This window comes from Pygocentrus nattereri, chromosome 15 (assembly GCF_015220715.1).
Source record: "Pygocentrus nattereri isolate fPygNat1 chromosome 15, fPygNat1.pri, whole genome shotgun sequence".
In the NCBI taxonomy this organism is placed as follows: Eukaryota; Metazoa; Chordata; class Actinopteri; order Characiformes; family Serrasalmidae; genus Pygocentrus; species Pygocentrus nattereri.
Window position 1 is genome coordinate 38896891 of NC_051225.1, and position 26321 is coordinate 38923211.

General features: G+C 40.8%; 2 protein-coding genes across 9 annotated transcripts in view; both read left to right on the forward strand.

Annotated features, from left to right (window-relative positions):
* Positions 1–2666, forward strand: part of LOC108442162 (cytoskeleton-associated protein 5-A-like) — a 32658-nt gene extending 29992 nt beyond the window's left edge. For both annotated transcript variants that reach the window (XM_017722063.1, XM_017722065.1), the window contains 6 exons: positions 39–114; positions 217–405; positions 884–985; positions 1368–1416; positions 1515–1636; positions 2177–2666. In XM_017722063.1, the coding sequence (XP_017577552.1) occupies positions 39–114; positions 217–405; positions 884–985; positions 1368–1416; positions 1515–1636; positions 2177–2395 (757 nt within the window). In that variant the 3' untranslated portion in view covers positions 2396–2666. The remainder of the gene's footprint in view (positions 1–38; positions 115–216; positions 406–883; positions 986–1367; positions 1417–1514; positions 1637–2176) is intronic.
* A 4530-nt stretch (positions 2667–7196) lies between these two features.
* On the forward strand, positions 7197–24763 carry LOC119265232. 7 transcript variants are annotated; one of them, XM_037545224.1, is made up of 19 exons: positions 7466–7544; positions 8481–8589; positions 9116–9278; positions 9405–9597; positions 10015–10110; positions 10434–10541; positions 11168–11275; positions 11904–12011; positions 12639–12746; positions 13374–13481; positions 14110–14217; positions 14845–14952; positions 15583–15684; positions 16190–16258; positions 16555–18562; positions 18649–18723; positions 19330–19467; positions 21840–22088; positions 24693–24763. In XM_037545224.1, the coding sequence occupies exons 2-18, from the start codon at positions 8487–8489 to the stop codon at positions 22055–22057; spliced, it is 3921 nt and encodes a 1306-aa protein (XP_037401121.1). In that variant the 5' UTR covers positions 7466–7544; positions 8481–8486; the 3' UTR covers positions 22058–22088; positions 24693–24763. The 7 variants fall into 7 exon arrangements, with proteins under 7 accessions (XP_037401120.1, XP_037401121.1, XP_037401119.1 ...); XM_037545223.1 differs by lacking the exons at positions 7466–7544; positions 24693–24763 and adding an exon at positions 7197–7217 and having other exon boundaries at positions 21840–22157; XM_037545222.1 differs by lacking the exon at positions 24693–24763 and having other exon boundaries at positions 21840–22157.
* Positions 24764–26321: the final 1558 nt, after the last annotated feature.

The window sequence follows — 26321 nt, forward strand, 5'->3', positions numbered from 1 at the left end:
GTGTAGTCAAATGTTCTTTCCCCGTCTCTGAACCCCAGCGCCTTGCTGATGCTCTTACAAGAGGCCTATAACTCCACCGCCTGCTCACCGGAGTTCTCTGAAATGGTCATGAAGGTAAGTGCTGGCCGCTCTGTGTTCCTGCTATGCATGCGCCTGTTCTAGACTTGCTGATGCATTAATATTAATCTCTTTTGTTGTTGGTGACTATCCCTTCAGTGTCACTGGCGTATGATCAAGCTTCTTCCGGAGAAGGTCGAGGCGCTCTATCTGGACCGAATTCTTCTGGACATTCACAACTTCATGAAGCTCTTCCCTAAAGAGATGCTGAAGCAGAAGCCGAATGACATGGCCCACCGCACGGTCAGAACCCTGCTGCACACGCTCTACAGGCTCGTAGGGCCAAAGGTACGGAAAGTAGTGCAGCAAGTGCTGTTACAAGTAACCAAATGGAGACTTGAGCCCTGTTGGAACAGGATTAGTTTTACTTGAGTTCTATCATTTTTGGTGATTTTATCTAGGAGATTTCTTTTTTTTATTTATTATTTTGTAAAAGTTTGGTAATTTGCCATCGTTTTTACAGTCTGATGGTAATGATTGTGGAGTGATTTTAATCGTGTGTGTGTGTGTGTAATCCAGTATGAATCGTGTGTGTGTGTGTGTGTGTGTGTGTGTGTGTGTGTGTGTGTGTGTGTGTGTGTGTAATCCAGTATGAATCTGCTGTGTGTGGGTGTGTGTGTAATCCAGTGTGAATCTGCTGTGTGTGGGTGTGTGTGTAATCCAGTGTGAATCTGCTGTGTGTGTGTGTGTGTGTCGTATTTGATATTTGGCTCAGTCTGTGACTATTGTTGGTCAGTAATGTGACCGTGTTCATTTTTGTGGTCAGATTATGGATCATTTGAGCCTGATTGAAAACCGCAGTGAGTCTGACGTTGAAGCTCATCTGAAACGGGCTATGAAGCACTCGGTCCCACCACCTTCCCAAATGGTATGTATGGAAGTGTTGATTGATTTGATTGATTGATTGATTTATTTGTTTATTTATTAATTCTACATTGTATGATCTTTGGTGTGGGTTTTTGGGCAATTGTGCTTATATAATCAGGCAGGTGCAATAAAAATGGCAAAAGTTCACACCAGATCATCTGTTCCACATCTTTTGTGTTCTATTCATGAACATTTAAAGCTGCAGATTTGAGAATTTTTCCTTTAAGTGTAAACATGAGTTAAACTGGACAGTAAGGAGAGTTTGTTGTTTTCTCACTGTAATATTCAAGCCAGGCAAAGTATTTGTCTGACCTGAAACTGAATGCATTGATGTGGATCTGCTGCCTTTTCTGCTAATTCTCATCTTGTCCTTCCTCTTTTAGTCAAAGGACTTTGAGAACGTCAGCATAGCGAAGACCCAGCACCCCACAGGTTAGACCCCCCTTTACTGCCAAATGCTCACAGATAAAGTTTTGGAAACATTTCATAACCCATTTCAATTATTATTTTTTTGTTGTTTAAACCCACAGAGTCTGTCCAGAGTTCAGTGAAGCCTGCAGCCAGCTCCAGCAGGGAGAGCGTGAACCCTGCGCACTATCAAGAGAGGCTGAAGGCTCTGAGGCAACTCTACGGCCTTGGCAACAACTCTAAGGTACCACATTGCTTGCTGCTGCTTTAGTTTTCAGGGGATGTGCACCATGATATCAGGTTCGTATCTGTACCGGCCGATGATTTATTTTTTAAAAAATGACATGACGGGGTGTCTGGAGTCAGTAAAACCTTTATAAAATAAAATTTCAATGGTTATGGTAGTTGTTCCCTGACTAAATGTACCGAGATGAACCCTTGAGGGTCCCACCACAGAGACTTTTAGGGTTCCTCAGTTCACCACGCTGACAGAGCTTTAGGGGAGCCTCCAGGACCTTCCTCAGTTCTTTGAAGAAGTCAAGATAATTTCAAGTGTTCCTTGAGGAACCCTTTTATCCAGTATGGCCTTCAACCTCTTAGGTTCTTTTAAGGGATCATTCTTAAACTGATGGGTTCTATAAAAAAAATAAATAAATAAATAAATAACCCTCTTTTTTTATTATCCATTTTGATAATTAAGCGCGACAGTACAATTAAACACTAAGGATGGTTTGACGCATGCTGGTGAGAGAATCTGACCATTCTCACTGCTTCTCTTTTCCAGTCGGTCAGCGAGAAGTCCACCCTCCCTGCTGTGAGCGCTAAGCCGGCCGTCTCCTCCATGGACGTGCTGCAGTCTCAGCTCACTAAACTCCGCGAGTCTCGGGAACAGCAGGACACTCAAAACGTCTGTCCTCGCAGTCCAGCTCGCACCGCCGGTCCTCCTCCCGACCTCAACGACTTCAAAGCCAGACTAGAAAAGATCAAAGCCAACCTGCGCTGATTTTCATCGGTTTCTAAACTTCTTGCTTTCTTTCTGCACCTTCATTGCCACTTGGAGCACCGCCTACCTCCTCTACAGTGACTTCTGTTTTACATGTTCCTGTATTATTTTGTATTTACTTATTTGTGTTTGTGTATGTTTGTGTGTGTATCTGTGTTTTTCTTCAGAATTAAGTTTTTAATCAAGATGTTTCGATAATGCCTTGTTTTTCAAACTTGTCAGTTTTTACTAACTTGGTAATGCAATGTAAATAAATGAATGACTAAATGTCTTTGACGTGTTCCTGTTTCTTCTTCCACACCACCAAACTCAGGATGTTGTTTTGGCATGAATAGACTGAGCTGTTCTTGTTTTGGTTTGTTTGTTTACTTTTTTTCCACTCCCAGTTTCCTGTAGTATCTTTTTGTGCATGTAAACATTCTGCAAAGTCCCAAAGCTCGGCGTTCCCACCAGAAGGAGAACCCCCTCTCCCACAAAATCCACTGTTCTCAGCTGCCTGAAACGCCTCGTTGGAATTCCAGCCCTTTTCCTTTGTTACGGGATGGCTTAATGTCATAAGAGTCCTTACTGCCTGCCTTCCGGTGAGCTCAGCACAGCGGCTACTGGAGGAGGAAGAGTGGTGTGTGTGTGTGTGTGTGTGTGTGTGTGTGTGTGTTCTGGTATTCATCACATTGTGGGGACAAGATTCTGTTTACACAGTCACGTCATGGGGACCAATTGCGGTGTGGGGACAAAAAACCTGGTCCCCATGAGGGAAACCATTTTAGATGAATAGAAGAGCTCTTAAAAAGGTGCCTGTGAAGTTTTTAGCTTTGACCCATACCGCATGTTTGGAACAGAGTGCGCGTGTGTGATGGCGCCCCCTTATAGTCCCCGGCTGGTACTGCACCCACTGCTCTGCACACACACGTATTCCAAATATGGTCAGATACCGCCCACTTCCTGGTCCCCATTAGGAATGATTTCAGCCAAATAAAGACATTTTCAGTGTTAAAGGTGCCAATCCACACTGTGGACAAGAAAGAAGAATATTTGCAGGCGATGCCACCTGAAGAGCTAAGACCTTGTGAAGATGAGCAAAAGTGAAACACAAGGTAAGCACATTTGTATGACAAACCAGTATAGATAGATAGAGAGATAGAGATAGATAGCGAGAGATCACTTTTAATACAGAATAAAGAGGGAAATTCTTCTATTGCAGCAGTACAAATACAGTATAGAGAAAAACAAGCCCAAAACAGGGGCAAAAGTATTGCTGTACACTATTTACAGATGCATTAATTGAAGTAAAGATTAATAAAACAATAAACTAAAACAACAATAAATAAGTGTTAAAATCACATTCATGTTATGCAGTTGATAATGCAGTGGTGCATGTCCCCTCCAGTAAATGAACCAAGTGACTGTAAATGATAACCCATGTTAACAGTTGTGCAGTATCAAATATTCACGGACGTATAACCAGTGTTCAACCCTTAACTTAGTTAAATAGCTCTAATTATTCTGCAAAAGAGCTAGTTAGCTGTAATTAACTATAGCATCTGGGTGTAAGCCTCAGATGTTTTATTACGTTTCTCCAATTAGTTATTATTATTGATATTGTGAATAATATTAGCTAGTTGCATGTAATTCAATGTGAGTTTATGCAAATCAAAAAGACACAATTTTTTTTAAAGAACTTTCACCTAATTGATTGCATACAGAGGTATGTGAAATTTTAGTAATTTTCTGGCCTTTATAATTTTATGATTTTTATTTCACTATGATAAATTCAGAATCACTTTTACTATATTTCCAAAAGTATTTGCTCATCTCCTTCATAGGCATATCAGCTTGAGTGACGTCCCATTCTTAATCCATAGGGTTTAATATGATCTCGGCCCACCCTTTGCAGCTATAACAGCTTCAGCTCTTCTGGGAAGGCTTTCCACAAGGGTTAGGAGTATTTATGGGAATTTTTGACCATTCTTCCAGAAGCGCATTTGTGAGGTCAGACACTGATGTTGGACAAGAAGGCCTGGCTCACAGTCTCCGCTCTAATTCATCCCAAAGGTGGTCTATGGGGTTGAGGTTAGGACTCTGTACAGGCCAGTCAAGTTCTTCCACACCAAACTGGCTCATCCACGTCTTTATGGACCTGCTTTGTGCCCTGGTGTGCAGTCATGTTGGAGCAGGAAGGGGCCGTCCCCAAACTGTTCCCACAAAGTTGAAATTGTCCAAAATCTCTTGGTGCTAAAGCATTAAGAGTTCCTTTCACTGGAACTAAGAGGCTGAGCCCAACTTGGTTTCAGCGGTGCAGCTGGTAGCTGCAGCAGCCACTTCGGGAACAACAAAATGGTGCTTGTGCTTTTTGCTACTTTGGTTTACTGTTTGTTGTGTAACCCCACCAAGACAAATCATCATGACTGCTTCACCGTCTACCTACACCAGAGCCTGCTACAGCTGAGAAACCAACCACAGTCTCTGCTCACAAACGAACTGTGGGAAGAGCTGTGCGAACTAGGCCTGGTATGATCCACGGCACTGCATGAGCCTGCTGGCAATGCACAAGAAGGCAGAAGCAAGGCAAGTGCTGTTCAGCTCGACGGCCTGTTGTGCTTCCTGTGAGGACAGAGACGTGAGTTGAGCGGTAAGACTCAAGGAGTGGGCCTATGTGTTTACATCAATAGTGAGTGGTGTAAAAACGTGGCGCTAGTCTCCAGTCACTGCTCACTGCTGGTGGAGTTTGCGATTGTCAGAGCCAGGCCTTTTCATTCGCCTAGAGAGCCGAGTTCGCTGTATATAATAGTGGTGCATATAGCTCCCAGTGCTAATGCTAAGGCCGCACTGAACAAGCTGTTCAGTGCAATCAGCGACCTCCAGAACACAAACTCAGACAGTTGCCAGTGATTTCAACCATGCCAATCTGAAGTCAGTACTCCCCAAATTTCACCAGTATGCAGACTTTGCAACCTGTGGGGCTCGCGTGCTGCATCTTGTTTACACAAACATCCCCAGCGTGTACAGGGCTGAGCCCCGCCCCCACTATGGCTACTCAGACCACATCTCTGTGATGCTCATCCCAGCATACAGACCGCTCATCAGATGTGCCAAACCAGACCAGAAGCAAGTGAGAACCTTGCCACCAGGAGCTCTCTCTGCTCTTCAGGACTGTTTTGAGCACACTGACTGGGAGATGTTCAGAGTAGCAGCTACTACCGGTGACTCCATCAACCTGGAGGAGTACACAGAATCAGCGACTGGCTACATCAGCAAGTGCGTTGATGATGTTACAGTCTCCAAACTCGTCACAAGTCACCCCAACCAGAAACCATGAATGACTGCAGAGGTGTGCATGCTGCTGAGAACCCAAGACAAGGCTTTGAAGTCAAGGGACAAAGCAAGCCTCAGGGTGGCAAGAGCCAAGCTCTCCCAGGCCATCAAAGAGGCTAAGCGCGCCTCCTCAAAAAAAATCCATGATCATTTTCAAAACACTGCTGACACACGGTACATGTGGCAGGGCATCCAGGCCATCACCAACTACAAGTCACCTCCACCTTCTTATGACAGTGATTCCTCCCTTTCAGACATGCTTAATAACTTCTGTGCAAGGTTTGAGGCACAGAACGGCATGATGGTAAGGAAAACCACACCTCCTCCAAGTAAACAGGCACTGTGTCTGTCCACTGCTGATGTGCGGAGAACTCTACATAGAGTCAACCCATGAAAAGCACCAGGATCCGACAGCATACCAGGCAGAGTGCTCAGAGAATGCGCCGAACAGCTGGCTGATGTTCTCACGGACATATTCAACATCTCTCTGAGCACTGCAGTCGTTCCGATGTGCTTCAAGTCCACCATCAACATCCCTGTGCCAAAGAAGCCTCCAGTGTCCTGCCTCAATGACTACTGTAACTGTGAGATCTCAGTTAGTCAGGATGGGTAAGAACACCTCCAGCACCACCACACTGAGCACCAGTGCCCCTCAAGGCTGTGTGTTTAGTCCACTCTACTGATGGCAAAGTACAGCTCAAATCTCATCATCAAGTTTGCTGATGACATGACTGTGGTGGGTCTGATCAGCAAAAATGACAAGTCAGCATACAGAGAGGAGGTGCAGTGGCTAACGGACTGGTGTGGAACCAACAACCTGTCTCTGAATGTGGACAAAACTAAGGTGATGGTTTGGGAATTGCTCCACCTCGGATTGCAAGACCCTACCGTGTATAGTGAGGACAGCTGGGAAAATCATCGGGGTCTCTCTCCCCTCCATCATGGACATCTACATCACACGTTGTATCCGGAAAGCCACCAGCATTGTGGACGACCCCATCCATCCCTCACAGGGACGCTTTGCATTGTGCTTCGTGGTGTAAAGCTTGGATGCAGCTGCTCGGCCATGGAAACCCATTCCATGAAGCTCTCTACGCTGTTCTTGAGCTGATCTGAAGGCCACATGAAGTTTGGAGGTCTGTAGTGATTGACTCTGCAGAAAGTCGGTGACCTCTGTGCACTATGCCCCTCAGCATCCGCTGACCGCTCTGTCATTTTACATGGCCGACCACTTCGTGGCTGAGTTGCTGTCGTTCCCAATCGCTTCCACTTTGTTATAATCCCACTGACAGTGGACTGTGGAATATTTAGTAGTGAGGAAATTTCACAACTGGACTTGCTGCACAGGTGGCGTCCGATCACGGCACCACGCTGGAATTCTCTGAGCTCCTGAGAGCGACCCATTCTTTCACTAATGTCTGTAGAAGCAGTCTGCAGGCCTAGGGGCTCGGCTTTACACACCTGCGGTCATGGAAGTGACTGGAACACCTCAATTCAATGATTTGCAAAGGTGACTGAATACTTTTGGCAATATAGTGTGTGTGTATGTATGTATGTATGTATGTATATAAACACACAATTATACATTTACATTTTAGTGACTTTAAGTGAATTCATAGAATACACATAAAACCACAGATTTTGACCTAGAGTGCTTTATAGAGAAATGTAATACAATTAACTTTCTTTTTCTCTGCGCGTTACGTTGGCAGACTTTTAATTTGAAGCCACGTGTACCTTCATCATTAACACAGCTGGCATTAAGCTGTACATTCAGCAGATAGAAGTGATTTAAAGCCCAGAGGTCAGCAGGCAGGGAGGCGTTGAGAGGTGTTCAGTAAGTGTCCAATGTTTCTGTGAAATGTACCGAACCGAACCCGGCAGAGTTTTGCGTGTTATGGAGAAACACGTTCATAAACCTTTCTCGTGGTAAGAATCGTGCCCTGGCTAAAGTGGGCTGAAGATGGCTTCCGTTTCGCCAACGTCTAGTTCGAATTTTGCCGTTCCACCTTAAGCGGTGCAGCAATTACATTATGGCGCCTCAGTTCTTATAACATTAACTGCCGCTTCATTTAAGGTGGAGCGGGCCAGTTCGAAACACAAGCCAGTTCCAACCTCGCGGTTAAGCTCTTAATCCCTTCCATTCCCGGCAGCCGCGGCTGAAGTGGTTTGTGCCCTACGACGTTAAAACAACATATTTCGGCGTTGGAGCATCAGCAAGTAACAAAACCGAAGGGAAAAAGTCAAAGCACTGAAAGCTAAACCGAGCTAAACCAAAGTGAGAGCATTGGGCCAGCTATTTAACTGAGCTCGAGGTCTTAGGCTTTACTACTTTTTACTGCACAGACCAGGTTGACTTTGCAGCCCAATTTCATGGTGTCATTCACTTTACTAGGTTGTTAAAAACAAACAAACAAATAAAACATCTTGATTATAGTTTATTTCACAGCTATATTTTATATAGATATTGGCCCTGAGTGATTTAACACTGGGCATGGTAAACCAGAAGCTGGATTATACAAACCTGTTTTTACACTGAACTCTACCACATTCCCATTTTTGTTTTATATTTGAGTTTCATATGTTACTCAAAGGCTTTTCAGAGGTGGTGGCCTGAAAAAATGAGAAATCTTGAAAGTATGCAGTTCCTTTGCTGTTGAAGTATCTGGGTATAAGAAATAAATTTTAAAAATCATATATAGGTAATCATTGTAAAGTTCTCAATCCTTAATTAAATCCATTGATAACTAACTTGTGAAATATTTCCCTGCAGTTTGAAATGCCACCCCGTATCAGTCCCCTTAAGGATGCAATTCAGCACGTTGTTTCAAAGACAGACAAAACATGCAGACTAGAGGTGAAATACATCAATGCAGTGAAAGGTAAGGTGGTGTCTGATAGATTTATTAGTTAGTAATTATTAATCTAACACTGGTTGGGTGATATACCAGTTCATGTGGTTTACCAGGTGAAACTCTTTTTAAGGTATTAGTTTTGTCATTACTTTTATACCAGTGTGCATGTAAATGCAGATAACACAACATACAAACAGTGCAGACCTCACTGACTCCCTCACCTCTTGTGTAGTGAGCTGCAGTAAAAGTCAGTCCTTTGTGGTAGCCATTAATGTAAATATACTAAACTGTGATATACACCAAAAGCATCAGTAATCTTAATTATACCATGATATAAATTGTTGCCCATACCGCCCATATGAGCATCTGATGCAAACCTTCAGGGTACATTAAATAGGCACTATATTGCTGTCTATCTCAAATGAGCGACCATCTGTTGAGGTCAATTTTTGTGTTTTTTTTTGTGGTTCATATTACCATAGACAAATGAATAATGGTAGAATAGAGAAAAGTTTTCCTGTTTTGTTGAAAATGTTTTTGTTGTGTTTTACAGGACGTGGTGTATTTGCAAAGGGTTCAATTTGCAAAGGAGATTTTGTTGTTGAATATAGAGGAGATATGATAAATGATGCAGAATCCCAGAGAAGAAGAAAACTTTACCACCCGTCATGTGCTGCATTTATGTTTGCGTTTAAGTGGAGAGGGAAAACATGGTGGTAAGATTTCAAGTTGTTCCTAAACTACACTCCTTATACTGAACTATACTACGCTAAACTAAGTGATACTCTAATTTTGGTGTAATATATTGTGTAAGCCCTTTTTTATGTTTCCATCTTTATAAGTATTGATGCCGCTAGAGAAGATGGATCATTTGGACGGCTAGTTAATGACGAACACCAACATCCAAACTGTAGGATGAAAAAAATTGACGTGAATGGAAAACCCCACCTTTGTTTGTTTGCCTTGAATGACATCAAAGAAGGAGAAGAAGTAACTTATGACTATGGAGGTGAAGATTGCCCGTGGAGAACAAAGGTATGTTGCACAGTACACAGTAAACAGAACGGCTATCAGTGTTTCAGAATGTATTAAATAACCTTGTGCTTGAATTATAGTTTGAATAAATTAGAAATATGTTTGTCTCTATTACTTTGAGAAAAAAATCTGCATAACAAAATACCAATCAAAATACCAATTATTTTAGATTAGTGAGTGTGTTTACATGCACTTAATAATCTGATAACTGCAGAATAACAGACTGTGTCAGTAACTGATTCACTTTGTGTACATTTAATAATCTGATAATTGCAGAAAATCAGATTGTGTCAGTATCTAATTCAATGTGTTTACATAGTCTTGAATAATCAGATAATGGTGAAACTCTGGATCTGCATGAGTTAGACAGGAATCGGATTTCTGCTTTATAACTAATTCTTATTAAAAATGTTGCAGGTGGGTGAAGAAACAGCTAATGATGCAAATGTAGAGAACTCCAACCATCCCTTCCATTTAAAGACTGGGGATGAACATAATGTGAAAACTCAGCAGGTATAATAACAATTTTAAATCAAATGTTTAATTGCATACAGATTATGTAAAACAGTGTGGTTGGTTAGTGTAGTGGTTAACACCTCTGCCTTCTATGCTGTAGACTAGGGTTCAGTCCCCGCCTGGGTAAACACCCTACACTATACCAATAAGAGTCCTTGGGCAAGACTTCTAACACTGCCTTCGCCTACTTGTGTAAAATGATCAAATGGGTTAGGGTTAGGGTTGAATTTTAAGTCGCTCTGGATAAGAGCATCAGCCAAATGCCATAAATGTAAATGTAAACAGAAACAGAAGCATATCACTAAAAACTGCCTTTATAGATAAGCAGCATACAAGCTGATACTATGGCGGCATGCAACTTCGGACGGACCCTCCTCTCAAAGTCTCAGATGGATGATGCTACTGGTCCAACCAACACTACTCAACAGGTACATTCATGTTCATAGCTTCAATTTGACCTCTACAGTCTTTCTTTGTCAAGTTTTTTTAGTTTTGTTATTTTAAGCATCGAAAAGGAGGAAGAAATTTATTTAGACTGTGATCTAGTGTGAGGCAGTAGACCCAAACACAATTTAATGTTGTATGTCCAGTAGCTTAGTGGTAGTGGGACAGGTAGAGCAGATTTGAACTTTCACAGGGATTTTAATCTTGGTTAATTATCACTCTATTCTGGACACTCACGACGTCCCCACAACACACCTTCAGTCAGTGTGTCAGCAGAAGGTGTGTTTGAATGGATCGAAACAGCGTTTGAAAACTTGGATAAAAACTGGTCCCCACAAGGAACTTTAGCATAGAGTGTGAAAGGTGCCCAAAAACCTGTTTAGGGTGTGTAAAGGTGGTCAGAGCTTGGCTGGGCAGAAAGAAATTTTTTTTTATTTTACTTTTTTTTTCTCTGAAGTCTGGTGTATGTTGCCATGCATCTCCTCTAAGAGATTTTGTCTGAAGAGGCAGTCAGTGTTTTTGTCTGTCATACAGTATTTTCATCAGATTGACCTTTTTTCCTATGTTTTAGTTTTCTAAAATAGTGTCTTTATGAAATATGCATTTACAGATAAGCAGCGTTACAGATAATGCTATGGTAGCGCACGACTCCCGTCCTTCCCTCCTGTCAAAGACTCAAATGGATGATGCTACTGGTCCAACTAACACTACTCAACAGGTACATTCATGTTCATAGCTCCGTATAGAGTTTTACAGTCTTTCTTTGTCACGGTTTTTTTAGTTTTGTTATTTTTAGCACCTAAAAGGAGGAAGAAATTTATTTAGACTGTTATCTAGTGTGAGTCAGTAGACCCGAACACAGTTTAATGATGTGCTTACAGTAGCTTAGTGGTAGTGGGACAGGTAGAGCAGATTTGAACTTTCACAGGGATTTTAATCTTGGTTAATTATCACTCTATTCTGGACGCTCACGACGTCCCCACAACACACCTTCAGTCAGTGTGTCAGCAGAAGGTGTGTTTGAATGGATCGAAACAGCGTTTGAAAACTTGGATAAAAACTGGTCCCCACAAGTAACTTTAGCATAGAGTGTGAAAGGTGCCCATAAAACCTGTTTAGGGTGTGTAAAGGTGGTCAGAGCTTGGCTGGGCAGAAAGAAATTTTTTATGATTTGACTTTTTTTTTCTCTGAAGTCTGGTGTATGTTGCCATGCATCTCCTCTAAGAGATTTTGTCTGAAGAAGTAGTTAGTCTTTTTGTCTGTCGTACAGCATTTTCATCAGATTGATTTTTGTTTCTATATTTTAGTTTTCTAAAATAGTGTCTTTATGAAATATGCATTTACAGACAAGCAGCGTTACAGATAATGCTATGGTAGCGCACGACTCCCGTCCTTCCCGCCTTTCAAAGTCTCAGATGGATGATGCTACTGGTCCAACCAACACTACTCAACAGGTACGTTCATGTTCATAGCTTCAATTTGACCTCTACAGTCTTTCTTTGTCAAGTTTTTTTAGTTTTGTTATTTTAAGCATCGAAAAGGAGGAAGAAATTTATTTAGACTGTGATCTAGTGTGAGTCAGTAAACCCGAACACAGTTTAATGATGTGCATACAGTAGCTTAGTGGTAGTGGGACAGGTAGAGCAGATTTGAACTTTCACAGGGATTTTTATCTTGGTTAATTATCACTCTGTTCTGGACGCTCACGACGTCCCCACAACACACCTTCAGTCAGTGTGTGAGCAGAAGGTGTGTTTGAATGGATCGAAACAGCGTTTGAAAACTTGGATAAAAACTGGTCCCCACAAGGAACTTTTGCATAGAGTGTGAAAGGTGCCCATAAAACCTGTTTAGGGTGTGTAAAGATGGTCAGAGCTTGGCTGGGCAGAAAGAAATTTTTTATGATTTTACTTTTTTTTTCTCTGAAGTATGGTGTATGTTGCCATGCATCTCCTCTAAGAGATTTTGTCTGAAGAGGCAGTCAGTGTTTTTGTCTGTCATACAGTATTTTCATCAGATTGACCTTTTTTCCTATGTTTTAGTTTTCTAAAATAGTGTCTTTATGAAATATGCATTTACAGATAAGCAGCGTTACAGATAATGCTATGGTAGCGCACGACTCCCGTCCTTCCCACCTTTCAAAGACTCAGATGGATGATGCTACTGGTCCAACCAGCACTACTCAACAGGTACATTCATGATCATAGCTTCAATTTGACCTCTACAGTCTTTCTTTGTCAAGTTTTTTTAGTTTTGTTATTTTTAGCACCTAAAAGGAGGAAGAAATTCATTTTGACTGTGATCTAGTGTGAGTCAGTAGACCCGAACACAGTTTAATGATGTGCATACAGTAGCTTAGTGGTAGTGGGACAGGTAGAGCAGATTTGAGCTTTCACAGGGATTTTTATCTTGGTTAATTATCACTCTATTCTGGACGCTCACGATGTCCCCACAACACACCTTCAGTCAGTGTGTGAGCAGAAGGTGTGTTTGAATGGATCGAAACAGCGTTTGAAAACTTGGATAAAAACTGGTCCCCACAAGGAACTTTTGCATAGAGTGTGAAAGGTGCCCATAAAACCTGTTTAGGGTGTGTAAAGGTGGTCAGAGCTTGGCTGGGCAGAAAGAAATTTTTTATTATTTTACTTTTTTTTTCTCTGAAGTCTGGTGTATGTTGCCATGCATCTCCTCTAAGAGATTTTGTCTGAAGAGGCAGTCAGTGTTTTTGTCTGTCATACAGTATTTTCATCAGATTGACCTTTTTTCCTATGTTTTAGTTTTCTAAAATAGTGTCTTTATGAAATATCCATTTACAGATAAGCAGCATTACAGATAATGCTATGGTAGCGCACGACTCCCGTCCTTCCCTCCTGTCAAAGACTCAAATGGATGATGCTACTGGTCCAACCAACACTACTCAACAGGTACGTTCATGTTCATAGCTCCGTATAGAGTTTTACAGTCTTTCTTTGTCACGGTTTTTTTAGTTTTGTTATTTTTAGCACCTAAAAGGAGGAAGAAATTTATTTAGACTGTTATCTAGTGTGAGTCAGTAGACCCGAACACAGTTTAATGATGTGCATACAGTAGCTTAGTGGTAGTGGGACAGGTAGAGCAGATTTGAACTTTCACAGGGATTTTTATCTTGGTTAATTATCACTCTATTCTGGACGCTCACGATGTCCCCACAACACACCTTCAGTCAGTGTGTGAGCAGAAGGTGTGTTTGAATGGATCGAAACAGCGTTTGAAAACTTGGATAAAAACTGGTCCCCACAAGGAACTTTTGCATAGAGTGTGAAAGGTGCCCATAAAACCTGTTTAGGGTGTGTAAAGATGGTCAGAGCTTGGCTGGGCAGAAAGAAATTTTTTATGATTTGACTTTTTTTTTCTCTGAAGTCTGGTGTATGTTGCCATGCATCTCCTCTAAGAGATTTTGTCTGAAGAAGTAGTTAGTCTTTTTGTCTGTCATACAGCATTTTCATCAGATTGATTTTTGTTTCTATATTTTAGTTTTCTAAAATAGTGTCTTTATGAAATATGCATTTACAGACAAGCAGCGTTACAGATAATGCTATGGTAGCGCACGACTCCCGTCCTTCCCGCCTTTCAAAGTCTCAGATGGATGATGCTACTGGTCCAACCAACACTACTCAACAGGTACATTCATGTTCATAGCTTCAATTTGACCTCTACAGTCTTTCTTTGTCAAGTTTTTTTAGTTTTGTTATTTTAAGCATCGAAAAGGAGGAAGAAATTTATTTAGACTGTGATCTAGTGTGAGTCAGTAAACCCGAACACAGTTTAATGATGTGCATACAGTAGCTTAGTGGTAGTGGGACAGGTAGAGCAGATTTGAACTTTCACAGGGATTTTTATCTTGGTTAATTATCACTCTATTCTGGACGCTCACGATGTCCCCACAACACACCTTCAGTCAGTGTGTGAGCAGAAGGTGTGTTTGAATGGATCGAAACAGCGTTTGAAAACTTGGATAAAAACTGGTCCCCACAAGTAACTTTAGCATAGAGTGTGAAAGGTGCCCATAAAACCTGTTTAGGGTGTGTAAAGGTGGTCAGAGCTTGGCTGGGCAGAAAGAAATTTTTTATGATTTGACTTTTTTTTTCTCTGAAGTCTGGTGTATGTTGCCATGCATCTCCTCTAAGAGATTTTGTCTGAAGAAGTAGTTAGTCTTTTTGTCTGTCATACAGCATTTTCATCAGATTGATTTTTGTTTCTATATTTTAGTTTTCTAAAATAGTGTCTTTATGAAATATCCATTTACAGATAAGCAGCGTTACAGATAATGCTATGGTAGCGCACGACTCCCGTCCTTCCCACCTTTCAAAGACTCAGATGGATGATGCTACTGGTCCAACCAACACTACTCAACAGGTACATTCATGATCATAGCTTCAATTTGACCTCTACAGTCTTTCTTTGTCAAGTTTTTTTAGTTTTGTTATTTTTAGCACCTAAAAGGAGGAAGAAATTTATTTAGACTGTTATCTAGTGTGAGTCAGTAGACCCGAACACAGTTTAATGATGTGCTTACAGTAGCTTAGTGGTAGTGGGACAGGTAGAGCAGATTTGAACTTTCACAGGGATTTTTATCTTGGTTAATTATCACCCTATTCTGGAGACTCACGATGTCCCCACAACACACCTTCAGTCAGTGTGTCAGCAGAAGGTGTGTTTGAATGGATCGAAACAGCGTTTGAAAACTTGGATAAAAACTGGTCCCCACAAGGAACTTTAGCATAGAGTGTGAAAGGTGCCCACAAAGCCTCTTATATTTTTGGTGTGTAAAGGGTAGACAGGTCTTGGCTTGACATAAAGAAATTCTTTGTTTTACTTTTTTTTCTCTGAAGTCTGGTGTATGTTGCCATGCATCTCATTGTAGAGATTTTGTCTGAAGAAGTAATAAGTCTTTTTTCATGTCACGCAGCATTTTCATCAGATTTTTTTTTTTTTCTATATTTTCATTTTCTAAAATAGCATTTAATATGAAATTTCCATTTACAGACATGCTGCATTAAAGTTAATACTATGGCGGCGTGCAACTCCCATCCTTGTCTCCTGTCAGAGATGGATGATGCTACTGGTCCAGCCAACACTCCTCAACAGGTACTGTAGATTGAATTCTCCAGTCTGTCCTTGTCACTTTTTTGTTGTTTTGTTATTTTAAGCATCTAAAAGGAAAAAGGCATTTAATTGTAACTGTGATCTAGTTTGAGTCAGTATACCTGCGCACAGCTTAATGTTATGAGTGGTATTGGAACTTTTCCAGCAGATTTGAACTTTCACAGGGATTTTTATCTTGGTTAATTGTCATTCTATTCTGGACACTCACGACGTCCCCGCAACACACCTTCAGTCAGAGTGTGAGCAGATAGTGTGTTTGAAAAATTGGACTGGTTCCCACAAGGAACTTTAGCATATAGTGTGAAATATTCTCAGAAAGGTTATTTTGTTTAACATGTATGAATGCAGAGCTTGATTGGACAAGAAGAAATATTCTGTTATGAATTTGATGTTTTTCTTTGTTCATTTTTTTTCAAGTAATATGTGTGTATGTGTCTCTCCAAATAATGGTGTTAAATGTTATTTATTTTGTTTGTTTCATTAACAGATTGTGACATGTTTTGAAAACAAAAATGAAGTTTTTGTACCAAGACTGAGACGGACTAAGAGTGTCATAGTAAGTTTTCAATTAAGTGGCAAAACGAAGATCTGAGGTTGTATTTACAACTTCAAACAACAACCTTTTTCATGATCAGTTATTCAGTGTGTTGAATTATTCATTGATAAATCATTTGGTCTGTAAAATACCAACAAACAGTGAAAATCCATGCAGTACTTTTTTTTGTACAAGAAGTAAAAAATCAACCCTTATACAATTGTCAGAATAGTTGCTGATTTACTTGTCAATTTACTGATAAACTGTTTAACTAATTGTTGCAGATTTACAGATTTCTCATTATTTTTGTTTTTTAGATAAAAGACACAGATCTTGAAAATTCTGATGAACTGTATGATTCTACATCAGAGGGTGAAGATGATTCTACACCAGACAGTTCAGATAATTACATTCCAGATACTACTTCTGAAAGGGACAGTGATGATAGCCTTAAACCAAAATATAAGTCTCATGATGATTTACTGGATGTCTATGGCTCAGTGAGTTCCCCTGTCTGTGACTCCACAACTTCAGACAAAATGATCTCTGATAGGCACAGACTTACATCTGAAGTGTCTGGATCAGATGAAGAACCATGTTCAAGTCAGAATGTAAATGACAGCATTGTTGTTGGTGCATGCACAAAAAAAGGTGGGAAGAGAGTGTACAACAAGAGACAGTATTGCTTGTATTGCTGTATCCCTTATGCTAAGATGGCAAGGCATCTTGAACATGCACACCAAGATAAATCTGATGTGGCTAAAGCTTTAAGCTTTCCAAAGGGTTCCAAGGAGAGAAAAACCCATCTAAACTACATTCGCAACCGAGGAAACTATGCTCACAATGCTGCTGTCATGGAGTCAGGAAAGGGAAAACTAGTGCCATTTAAACGTCCACCTAAAGAAGTGCAAGGAAATGACTTCATGCACTGTGCATACTGTCAAGGACTTTTTACAAGAAGGGTGCTATGGCGACATGTGCGCAGTTGTAGACTTCGACCTGGATCGGTTGCCCCCAAACCAGGAAAGAACCGTGTTCAGTCCATGTGTACATACACAGGGCCTGTACCTTCAACTATTAGTAAACAACTGTGGGGAGTAATCAGTGCCATGAATCCTGACCCAATTACAGATATAGTAAAAAATGACCAAGTCATTATTGATGTTGGGCAGCACTTGTTAAACAAAGGTGGAACATCAGCCAAAAATCAACAGTCTGTGCGAGAGAAGATGCGAGAAATGGGAAGGCTGATTCGCAATGCTAGAAAAGTCACCACCTTAAAAAAAATGGAAGACCTCATAAATCCAAAGAAGTACATGGAGACTGTCAAAGCTGTCAAGTTGACATGTGGGTATGACAGTGAAACAAATAAGTTTTTGATTCCATCACTAGCAAACAAACTTGGGAATACCCTGGTTAAAGTAAGCAAACTCTTAAAAGCTCAGGGATTAATCTCAAACAATGACAAACTTGTGAAGAATGCCAGTGAGTTTCAGGATGTTCATCAGGAAAAGTGGAATGAACTGATCTCGGCTACAGCTTTGAGGAACATCAGGGAAGCAAAGTGGAATGTGCCTACTGTCATGCCCTTTACCGAAGATGTCCAAAAAATGCATGCATATCTCACTCAAGTGCAAGATGAGTGGTACAATTCACTCTCTGAAAGTCCCTCTACAAAGGCCTGGATGGAGCTGGCAAAGGTGTGTCTGGCCCAGATCATACTTTTTAACCGGCGCAGGGAAGGAGAGGTGGCAAGCATGCCCTTATCTGCATTTTCATCAAGAGACACTTCTGACCCACATGTGGATGTGGACTGGGCGCTCTCTGAAGTGGAAAAAAAACTCTGCAGACACTTCTCAAGGATTGTTATTAGAGGAAAACGCGGTCGCCCGGTTCCAATTCTTCTGACTCCAAAAATGCTGGGTGCGTTAGAACTCCTTGTTAAGCAGAGAGAGGCTTGTGGGGTTCTAAAGGACAATGGTTATATGTTTGCAAGACCAGAAGCTATGACACATTTCCGAGGTTCAGACTGCATTCGTGGCTTTGCAAAGGCATGTGGTGCAAGGTGCCCCGAGTCGCTAACATCTACCAGACTGCGAAAGCATGCTGCAACCCTTTCAACAGTCCTGAACATGACAGATACAGAGATGGATCAGCTTGCCAATTTTCTTGGACATGATATAAGAATCCATCGTGAGTTCTATCGACTACCTGAGAAGACGCTGCAGCTCGCCAAGATCAGCAAAGTTCTAATGGCACTGGAGCAAGGAAGATTAGCAGAGTTTCATGGCAAGAACTTGGATGAAATTGGGATAGATCCAGATGGTGAGTTATTTGACTTTCATTTGTTTATTCTCTATTCCTTTTTGTTTAATCACATTGTTAAGCTATACTTTGTATATGTCTCACAGAAAAAATTCTGGACAGTGATGAAGACACGAGTGCACAGGAGGAAAAGCGTTCATCATCAACATCTACTGTTGATGGTATGTTTTGTCAGTAAATTACTGTTGAAACAGTATATTTTGCCACTATCGTGATAAACTTAATTTCTTGCTTTTTATTGTAAGTCCCAACACATAGGAGTTTCAGCTATTATTATATAGTTATTTAGCTAACTAATGGATAATGACAATGATTTGTTGTCATTATAGTGTAATATAGTTTGTCAAATGTGCATATCTTTAGGATATGGAATGACTGTAAAAAAAACAAAAAAAACAAAAACAGTGATGTAAAAAAAAATCAAACATAATTAATGGGATACTTAAATCAAACCTACTGTAATTCCATGACAGTCATACTTTCATGGTTAGGTCTGTTTTTTGTCTAAACACTTTTAGCTGTCTAGACTACCCAGGTAAACTGAGTGAACTTGAGCCGGTTGGCACTTTTTGTCGTGGCTTTTTATTGTACACTGATTATAATAAAAAGAAGATGAATATACTTATAAAATTTATGCTTTAATTGCACAATTATGCTTTAATGGTTTAATGCACTTAAATGCACTAACTATAACTCAAACATCCTTAATGTATTGTCAGCATTCTGAGGCATTTTGAAATTATTCGATTATGAATTAATTTCTATAGAGCCATCAGCAGAAGAGTCACTTTCTCCCACCAAGAAGAATGAAATGCCGCCACCACCACCACCTAAGAAATACAAACGACTATCAGATGAAGATGAGACACCTTCAAGATTCGGTGCTATGAGGCATTCTTCCAAAGGTAATCTCTTTACACATTTTTATTTTGTATGTTAGAGACATACTGTCAGTGTATGAATTAAACTAGAAAATGCTGTGGTAACACTGATGGCAGCCACATGGGAATATAAAAAGACTGCCCACCTTTGAATCACTGACCACCTGACATCTGCTTGTAATTTTATTGGTGCATCAATACCATTTTTTTCCAGACTTAGCAAAAGTACATGTTTCTTAGTACTTGCCAATACTGATTTTGCCATACAACACCATAACCTCCTTAGAATTGTTTAGTTCTTAGAGAGAATGACTGCATGTGCATCTGAGTTTATGTCTGGTGGGAATCTGCCAAGGAGGAACGCTTAAGGTTACAGACGGATTTTGGTCTGACTCTCATGGAGTCTGCAACTTTTCTCTGTGAGAGCAGAACCTCCTTCACTGCCAGCTGGTGTCATTTGTTCATTTGTGCAGCAGTGCACACTTGGCTTATGCCACAAGGTATCAGCTGGTATTGGATTTTGATAACAGTAAATTTTTTTGAGGTCAAGTACAAGTTAATGAGCATGGTATCGGCTGGTACAATGTTATTGATTATATTATTGTGTTATTGATGCATCCCCAGTAATTTTGTCACTGAAAAATTAAAAATCTGTGCTATTTAAATTTTTGTTACTTTTCTCTGTAAAGGCTAAAAAATGAGCAGTACAGCAATTTACAGATTTCACAAACTGTTGCTCACTCATTAAACCAATCATTAACACAGTAACAGAGGGAGTTCTTTAACCAGGTACACTATATTGCCAAAAGTATTCAGTCACCAATCCAATCATTGAATTCAGGTGTTCCAGTCACTTCCATGGCCACAGGTGTATAAAGCCGAGCCCCTAGGCCTGCAGACTGCTTCTACAGACATTAGTGAAAGAATGGGTCGCTCTCAGGAGCTCAGTGAATTCCAGTGTGGTACCGTGATCGGACGCCACCTGTGCAGCAAGTCCAGTCGTAAAATTTGCTCACTGCTAAATATTCCACAGTCAACTGTCAGTGATATTATAACTAACCGGAAGTGACTGGGAACGACAGCAACTTAGCCACGAAGTGGTCGGCCACGTAAAATTACAGAGCAGGGTCAGCGGATGCTGAGGTGCGTAGTGCTCCGATGGACGAGTCTGGGTTTGGCAGTTGCCAGGACAACAGTGCTTGTCTGGCTGCATTGTGCCAAGTGTAAAGTTTGGTGGAGGGGGGATCATGGTGTGGGGTTGTTTTTCAGGAGTTGGGCTTGGCCCCTCAGTTCCAGGGAAAGGAACTCTTAATGCTTCAGCACCAAGAGATTTCATGCTTCCAACTTTGTGGGAACAGTTTTGAGGACGGCCCCAGTGCACAAAGCAAGGTCCCTAAAGACATGGATGAGCAAGTTTGTTGTGGAAGAACCTGACTGGCCTGCACAGAGTCCTGACGTCAACCTGATAGAACACCTTTGGGATGAAGTAGAGCGGAGACTGCGAGCCAGGCCTTCTCGTCCAACATCAGTGTCTGACCTCACAAATGTGCTTCTGGAAGAACGGGGACCTGTCAGAAATTCCCATAAACACCCTCCTAACCCTTGTGGAAAGCCTTCCCAGAAGAGTTGAAGCTGTTATAGCTGCAAAGGGTGGGCCGAGATCATATTAAACCCTATGGATTCAGAATGGGCTGTAACTCAAGTTCATATGCATGTGAAGGCAGATGACCAAATGCTTTTGGCAATATAGTGTATTTATGTGCTCACCAATTTCTGGGCAAAAGCATTCACCTACTTAATAAAATCCATACTAAGTCAGCTAATGCTGTTTTTGTTTTTTATTGTTTCCCTTTTAAGATGTTTCCATAAATACCTTTATGGTTTGAACACTTTGCTGCCGAATTGTTGTGCCCAACTGCTTTAAGTGGTTCTGTTCTGTATGCACATGGATCTCAAGATCACAGTGCTCAGAAATCCATCTGTAGTTGTTGGTGGGGTTACTTGAATCATTGGTAGAGTCTTCTAGGTGCTTGAAATGGGACTCGTAACAGTAACTGTTCTAATACTTAAAATATTAGCAATAACTAGCCCCTATACCAACTGCCAGTGCTGGATGTTCACAGAGGCTCAAGCAGTTTAATGAGTGGATGGATGCATAGTATTACTTGTACTTGCAGTATTACTTATACTGTAAAAGCAACACAACATGAAGTAACTTTAATATCACCTGAAATCATTTTTAACAAAGCTAAAGTTGATACTGTACTGTGCTGTAGCACTGTATTTTAGAGGCTTACATATGTACTGATATAGGATTAAAACTTCAGATCAGAATTCCAGCTCAGAATCTTCCTTATCCTTTCAATTACAGATTTGTTTTTTCTGACCGCTTTCAGGTAAAGCTACCCAGAAGAAGAAAAGACCCTGGAAGCAGACAGAGGTGCAGGCGGTGGAAAGGCACATGAATCGATTCATAACAGCTTGCACTGTACCAGCAAAGAGTGACTGTGAGAGGTGCTTAAGGGCTGAACCAGAAGCTCTTAAAAACCGGGACTGGCAGAACCTGAAGTTCTATGTTTACAATCGCATTACGGCCTACAAAAAGAAACTGTAGCATACATAATGTGAAGATTACCAACTCTACGGTATGGTCATTTTTGTTTCTCATATTTCAGCAAAAAGGTGGAGCTTATATCCTGTTGTTTTAAAAGCATTTCCACATTTTGTTATTTTGTTCTGAAGTGAAAAAAAATAGCAAAAAATGCTAAATGTTTATTGGCAAATGTTTTTAGAAAAGAATCATTTGCACCAATCAGGCATAACATTCTGACCACCTCCTCGTTTCTACACTCACTGTCCACTTTATCAGCTCCACTTACTGTATAGTTCCACTCTGTAGTTCTACAGTTACAGACTGTAGTCCATCTGTTTCTCTGATACTCTGTTACCCTGTTCTTCAGTGGTCAGGACCCCCATGGACCCTCACAGAGCAGGTACTGTTTGGGTGGTGGATCATTCTCAGCACTGCAGTAACACTGACCTGCTATGTGAGGGTAGATGGCGTCCTGACCCCTGAAGAACAGGGTAAAAGGGGGTAACAGAGTATCAGAGAAACAGATGGACTGCAGCTATACAGTAAGTGGAGCTGATAAAATAGACAATGAGTGTAGAAACAAGGACATGTGGTCATGTTATGTCTAAAGATTTTATTTGTTTTTTTTTCTTTTTGTATGCGGAACGCCTTTGAAAAAAGTTGGGCAAAAAGTGAAATTGAACTTATTAAAATTTTAATTCTGCAATTTAGATGTGTGTAATGTCTTCAATGAGCTTCAGGTTCAATTAGTAGATAGCAATAATAGTTGTATTACAGTGATAAACAGTAGCAAACTATGACTCAAATTTCGGCTCTCTGACCCCCCTTCCCACATCTGAAGAAAAAAAAAAAACAGTCTCGTTTACGGTGTCCTCTCCAAAAGTGCTGCAAAAGTTAAGAAACAAAAATTAAAATGATAGTTCAGCTTCAGAATTGCAACGAGCAAATAGCACAGAGAGGATTATCACCTGAACTAAACAGCTAATTTCTTAAGCAGTGTGCATCATACAAGTTCTGTGTGCACTCCAGAGGAATATGGAAATGATGGGCTGGAATTCAAAATGCCTGACAGTCACGACCTTATACCACACAAAACCAACATTTCATACAAGTGTTCACATCACAACAGCACGCACACAGCCGAGCAGATTGACAAAGGGGCTTCTTTAATTTGACACTTCAAATTCCAATACAAACTGAATAGGCTTGCTGATTTTTTTGCTCTGATTTGTATTTGTTTAGATGTTGCTTGCCAGAAGATGATCAGATAAAATTAGAACTGCTCAATTTTAAAGCATACAGGAGGTCCTCGGGTTACGTCAGTCCCGAGTTACAATGTTTCGTGGTTACGACACGTCTCCCATTTACTGTATAAAGCCTTGTTTTGACTTAAGTGGTTTTGCGTCGTAAACGTCGTAACGCGAACTTCGTGTTTGGTGTGCGCAGCGAAAGAATACACGGTTACGCGGCTCAGGACCGAGGAGGACGGCGTCACCCCAGTCGCATTGTACGCCATTTTAGTTTTGATAAGTGCTTACAGTATGTTATTTACGTACAGTATGTACGTATGTTCCGACTTACACCGAAAATCGGTTTACGACGCGACATAGGAACGGATCAACGTCGTAAGTCGAGGACCCCCTGTATTTAGAATATCTTAGGTCCTCTCTGAGGGTGTAGAGGGCCATGACAGTTCCCCTTTAGTGATAAGAAGTGTGAGGTGAACAGGTAGTAGTTAGCTGATGTTGGGTGGTTGAGTGGTTAAAAATATATTTGAAAAAAATGAGTTATGACTGTATGAGAATTAAAGAAAGAGTAGCTCTAACAGTGAAAAGCAGAAGGGATTAAAGGTTTGAGTTGTTGTCCATCCATCCATTTTCCAAGCCACTTCTCTGTCATGGTCGCGTTTTTGTATGATATAAAATATTCAGACATTAATAACTGCACTTTCAGTGCTTTGTGTGTGAATAGAAATATACTTTCACTGCTTCATCTGTTAATATTCACTTTAATCACACTGATATTCCTATCAAAACTAGGAATATCAGTCATTCAAACATAAATTCTGCTGTTATGAAGATGGACAACATGCACAGCACTAGTTGTTATAGGTATGTGTAATGCTTTGCATCACTAGCACCATTTGCAGGCCTCATGCTACTTACCTACATTGTGAACAGCTAAGCTATATTTTAGAACTTGAGCTGTTATTGGTGTACTACTGCTGTCTTTTAATTCTTAGCTATAGATTAAACCTTTTTTTAACAAATGCAATTTTGGAGTATTTACTTTATTTAAATTAATGTAATTTTTCATTAGTAATACACTTATGTTTTTTTTGAGGTCCCCACAAATCAAATGGGAATTTGTGTGAATTATGCAAATAATATGTAAATTTTGTCCCCATCAGCCATGTTCACTAGATTTTTCATAAGTCCCCATATAGCATGGGGAAAACATTACTTCATCGTTTCGGATGTTTTAAGTCGTGTATAGGCTTAGAATGATGCGGTTAGTGTTCCTGATTTTTTTCAAATGTCTAGGACCTTTAGAAAGGGTGGTCCCCGCAAATGATGGTCAGAAAGTTGGTCCCCATCCAACATGGAAACCAGTATGTGTGTGTGTGTGTGTGTGTGTGTGTGTGTGTGTGGAGAAGATGCTGACCACTTTCAGGGTCCACTCTGGATCAAACTTGTCCTGCAGAACCGACGCTGCTGGAGACACGGCCACAGCGGAGTTACAGCTGCTCAGGAGAGAGGGGTCTGACTGCAGGACAGGGGCAGAACAGAGTGGGTGAGTTAAGTGATACTTTATTAATCCCACAAATGGAAACATTCCACCTCTGCATTTAACCCATCCGTGAAGTGAAACACCACATACACACTAGTGAGCACACACACACACACTAGGGGGCAGTGAGCACACTTGCCCGGAGCGGTGGGCAGCCCTATCCACAGCGCCGGGGGAGCAGTTGGGGGTTAGGTGTCTTGCTCGAGGGCACCTCAGTCATGGACTGTCGGCCCTGGGGATCGAACCGGCGACCTTCCGGTCACAGGGCCAGTTCCCTAACCTCCCTCCCTCCCTCTAGTAGTCCAAAAATAAAATTATGAGCATACTTTTAAATACTGATGAGTTAACTGGCTTGGCTTTTTCAACATGTCTATATGTTTTAACGTTTAAATAATCAGTGTTTCAAAAATGATGTTGACGGGTTAATTTTCTGTTTCTGAATACATTTAGTTGCTTTCTTGCAGTCGTAGATGAAAGAAAAGACTCTTCAGTTGTTTACAGGGAATGTTGGCCTAGTATTACTGCATTCGTTCAATTGAGCTATAGCAGTTTGCCTAGTGTTATGCCCTGCTTATGGTCTCTGGTGCTGTCTGACCCTGTTACAGAGAACCGAGTTCTGTACATACTTGGTTCTCATTTAAGGTTTAAGGCTAGAAGCATTTTGAGGAGCATCATAAGACAATTTGAGCTGCTAGATACCGAGTCGAGTATTTAAGTCTGACAAATGTGTGCGGGTGGGTTCCGTTCAAACTCTGCCAAAAAGCTTTACTAGAAAGATTGGTCAATATGATGCATTTAAACTCCCAATACCTGAAATTTTACTGTAACACTTAAAGGCATGATGTGTTAAGTTGGGGTGTTTTTTCATTTTTCAGATTTGTGCAGTAGGAAGAGACACAGATGAACAGAAGAGTTGAACAGCGTTTGTGTTTCAGACACACCGATGCACTAAATTACTGGCCAAGTTCTCTTTAATGAAATTATGCTAATGAAACATAATTGGTCAGTGTTCTTTAAGTGGATATATGCAGATCCTGGCATATTGTCACATGATTCCTCACTATAGTGATATTATTGCCCATCCAAGCTCTAAATACAGTTAGACTATGAAGACTATAGTAATATTATAATATATGCAAATAATATTATAATTTGACATACTGGATTTTAGACTTTCATGAGCTATGAAACATACTGATAAAAAAAAAGCCTTAAAATATAATAGTTGACCTTTTTTGAAATGAATTAATAACAAAAATTAACTTTTTCCACAATAATCAGATTTTTCAAGTGTACCTTTGTTTGTATACACATCTTCTAAGCTGCTTATCCTTCTGGGTTGCCGGGGATGCTGGACCCTATCCTAGCAGTCACAGGGTGTAAGGCAGGATACGCCCTGGAGAGAGGGTGGGTGTGTGTGTGTGTGTGTGTGTGGGTGTGGGTGTGTGTGTGTGTGTGTGTGTGTGTGTGGGTGTGTGTGTACGCTATACTAGAC

What these genes read in the sequence shown, in the direction of transcription:
- LOC119265232 (XM_037545223.1), top strand. Translation starts at nt 8,487, where the DNA reads ATGCCACCCCGTATCAGTCCCCTTAAGGATGCAATTCAGCACGTTGTT. An exon ending in CAACCAACACTACTCAACAG is followed by an intron (nt 13,482 to 14,109) that starts GTACGTTCATGT and finishes ATGCATTTACAG; the next exon opens with ACAAGCAGCGTTACAGATAA. An exon ending in ATCAACATCTACTGTTGATG is followed by an intron (nt 18,724 to 19,329) that starts GTATGTTTTGTC and finishes TAATTTCTATAG; the next exon opens with AGCCATCAGCAGAAGAGTCA.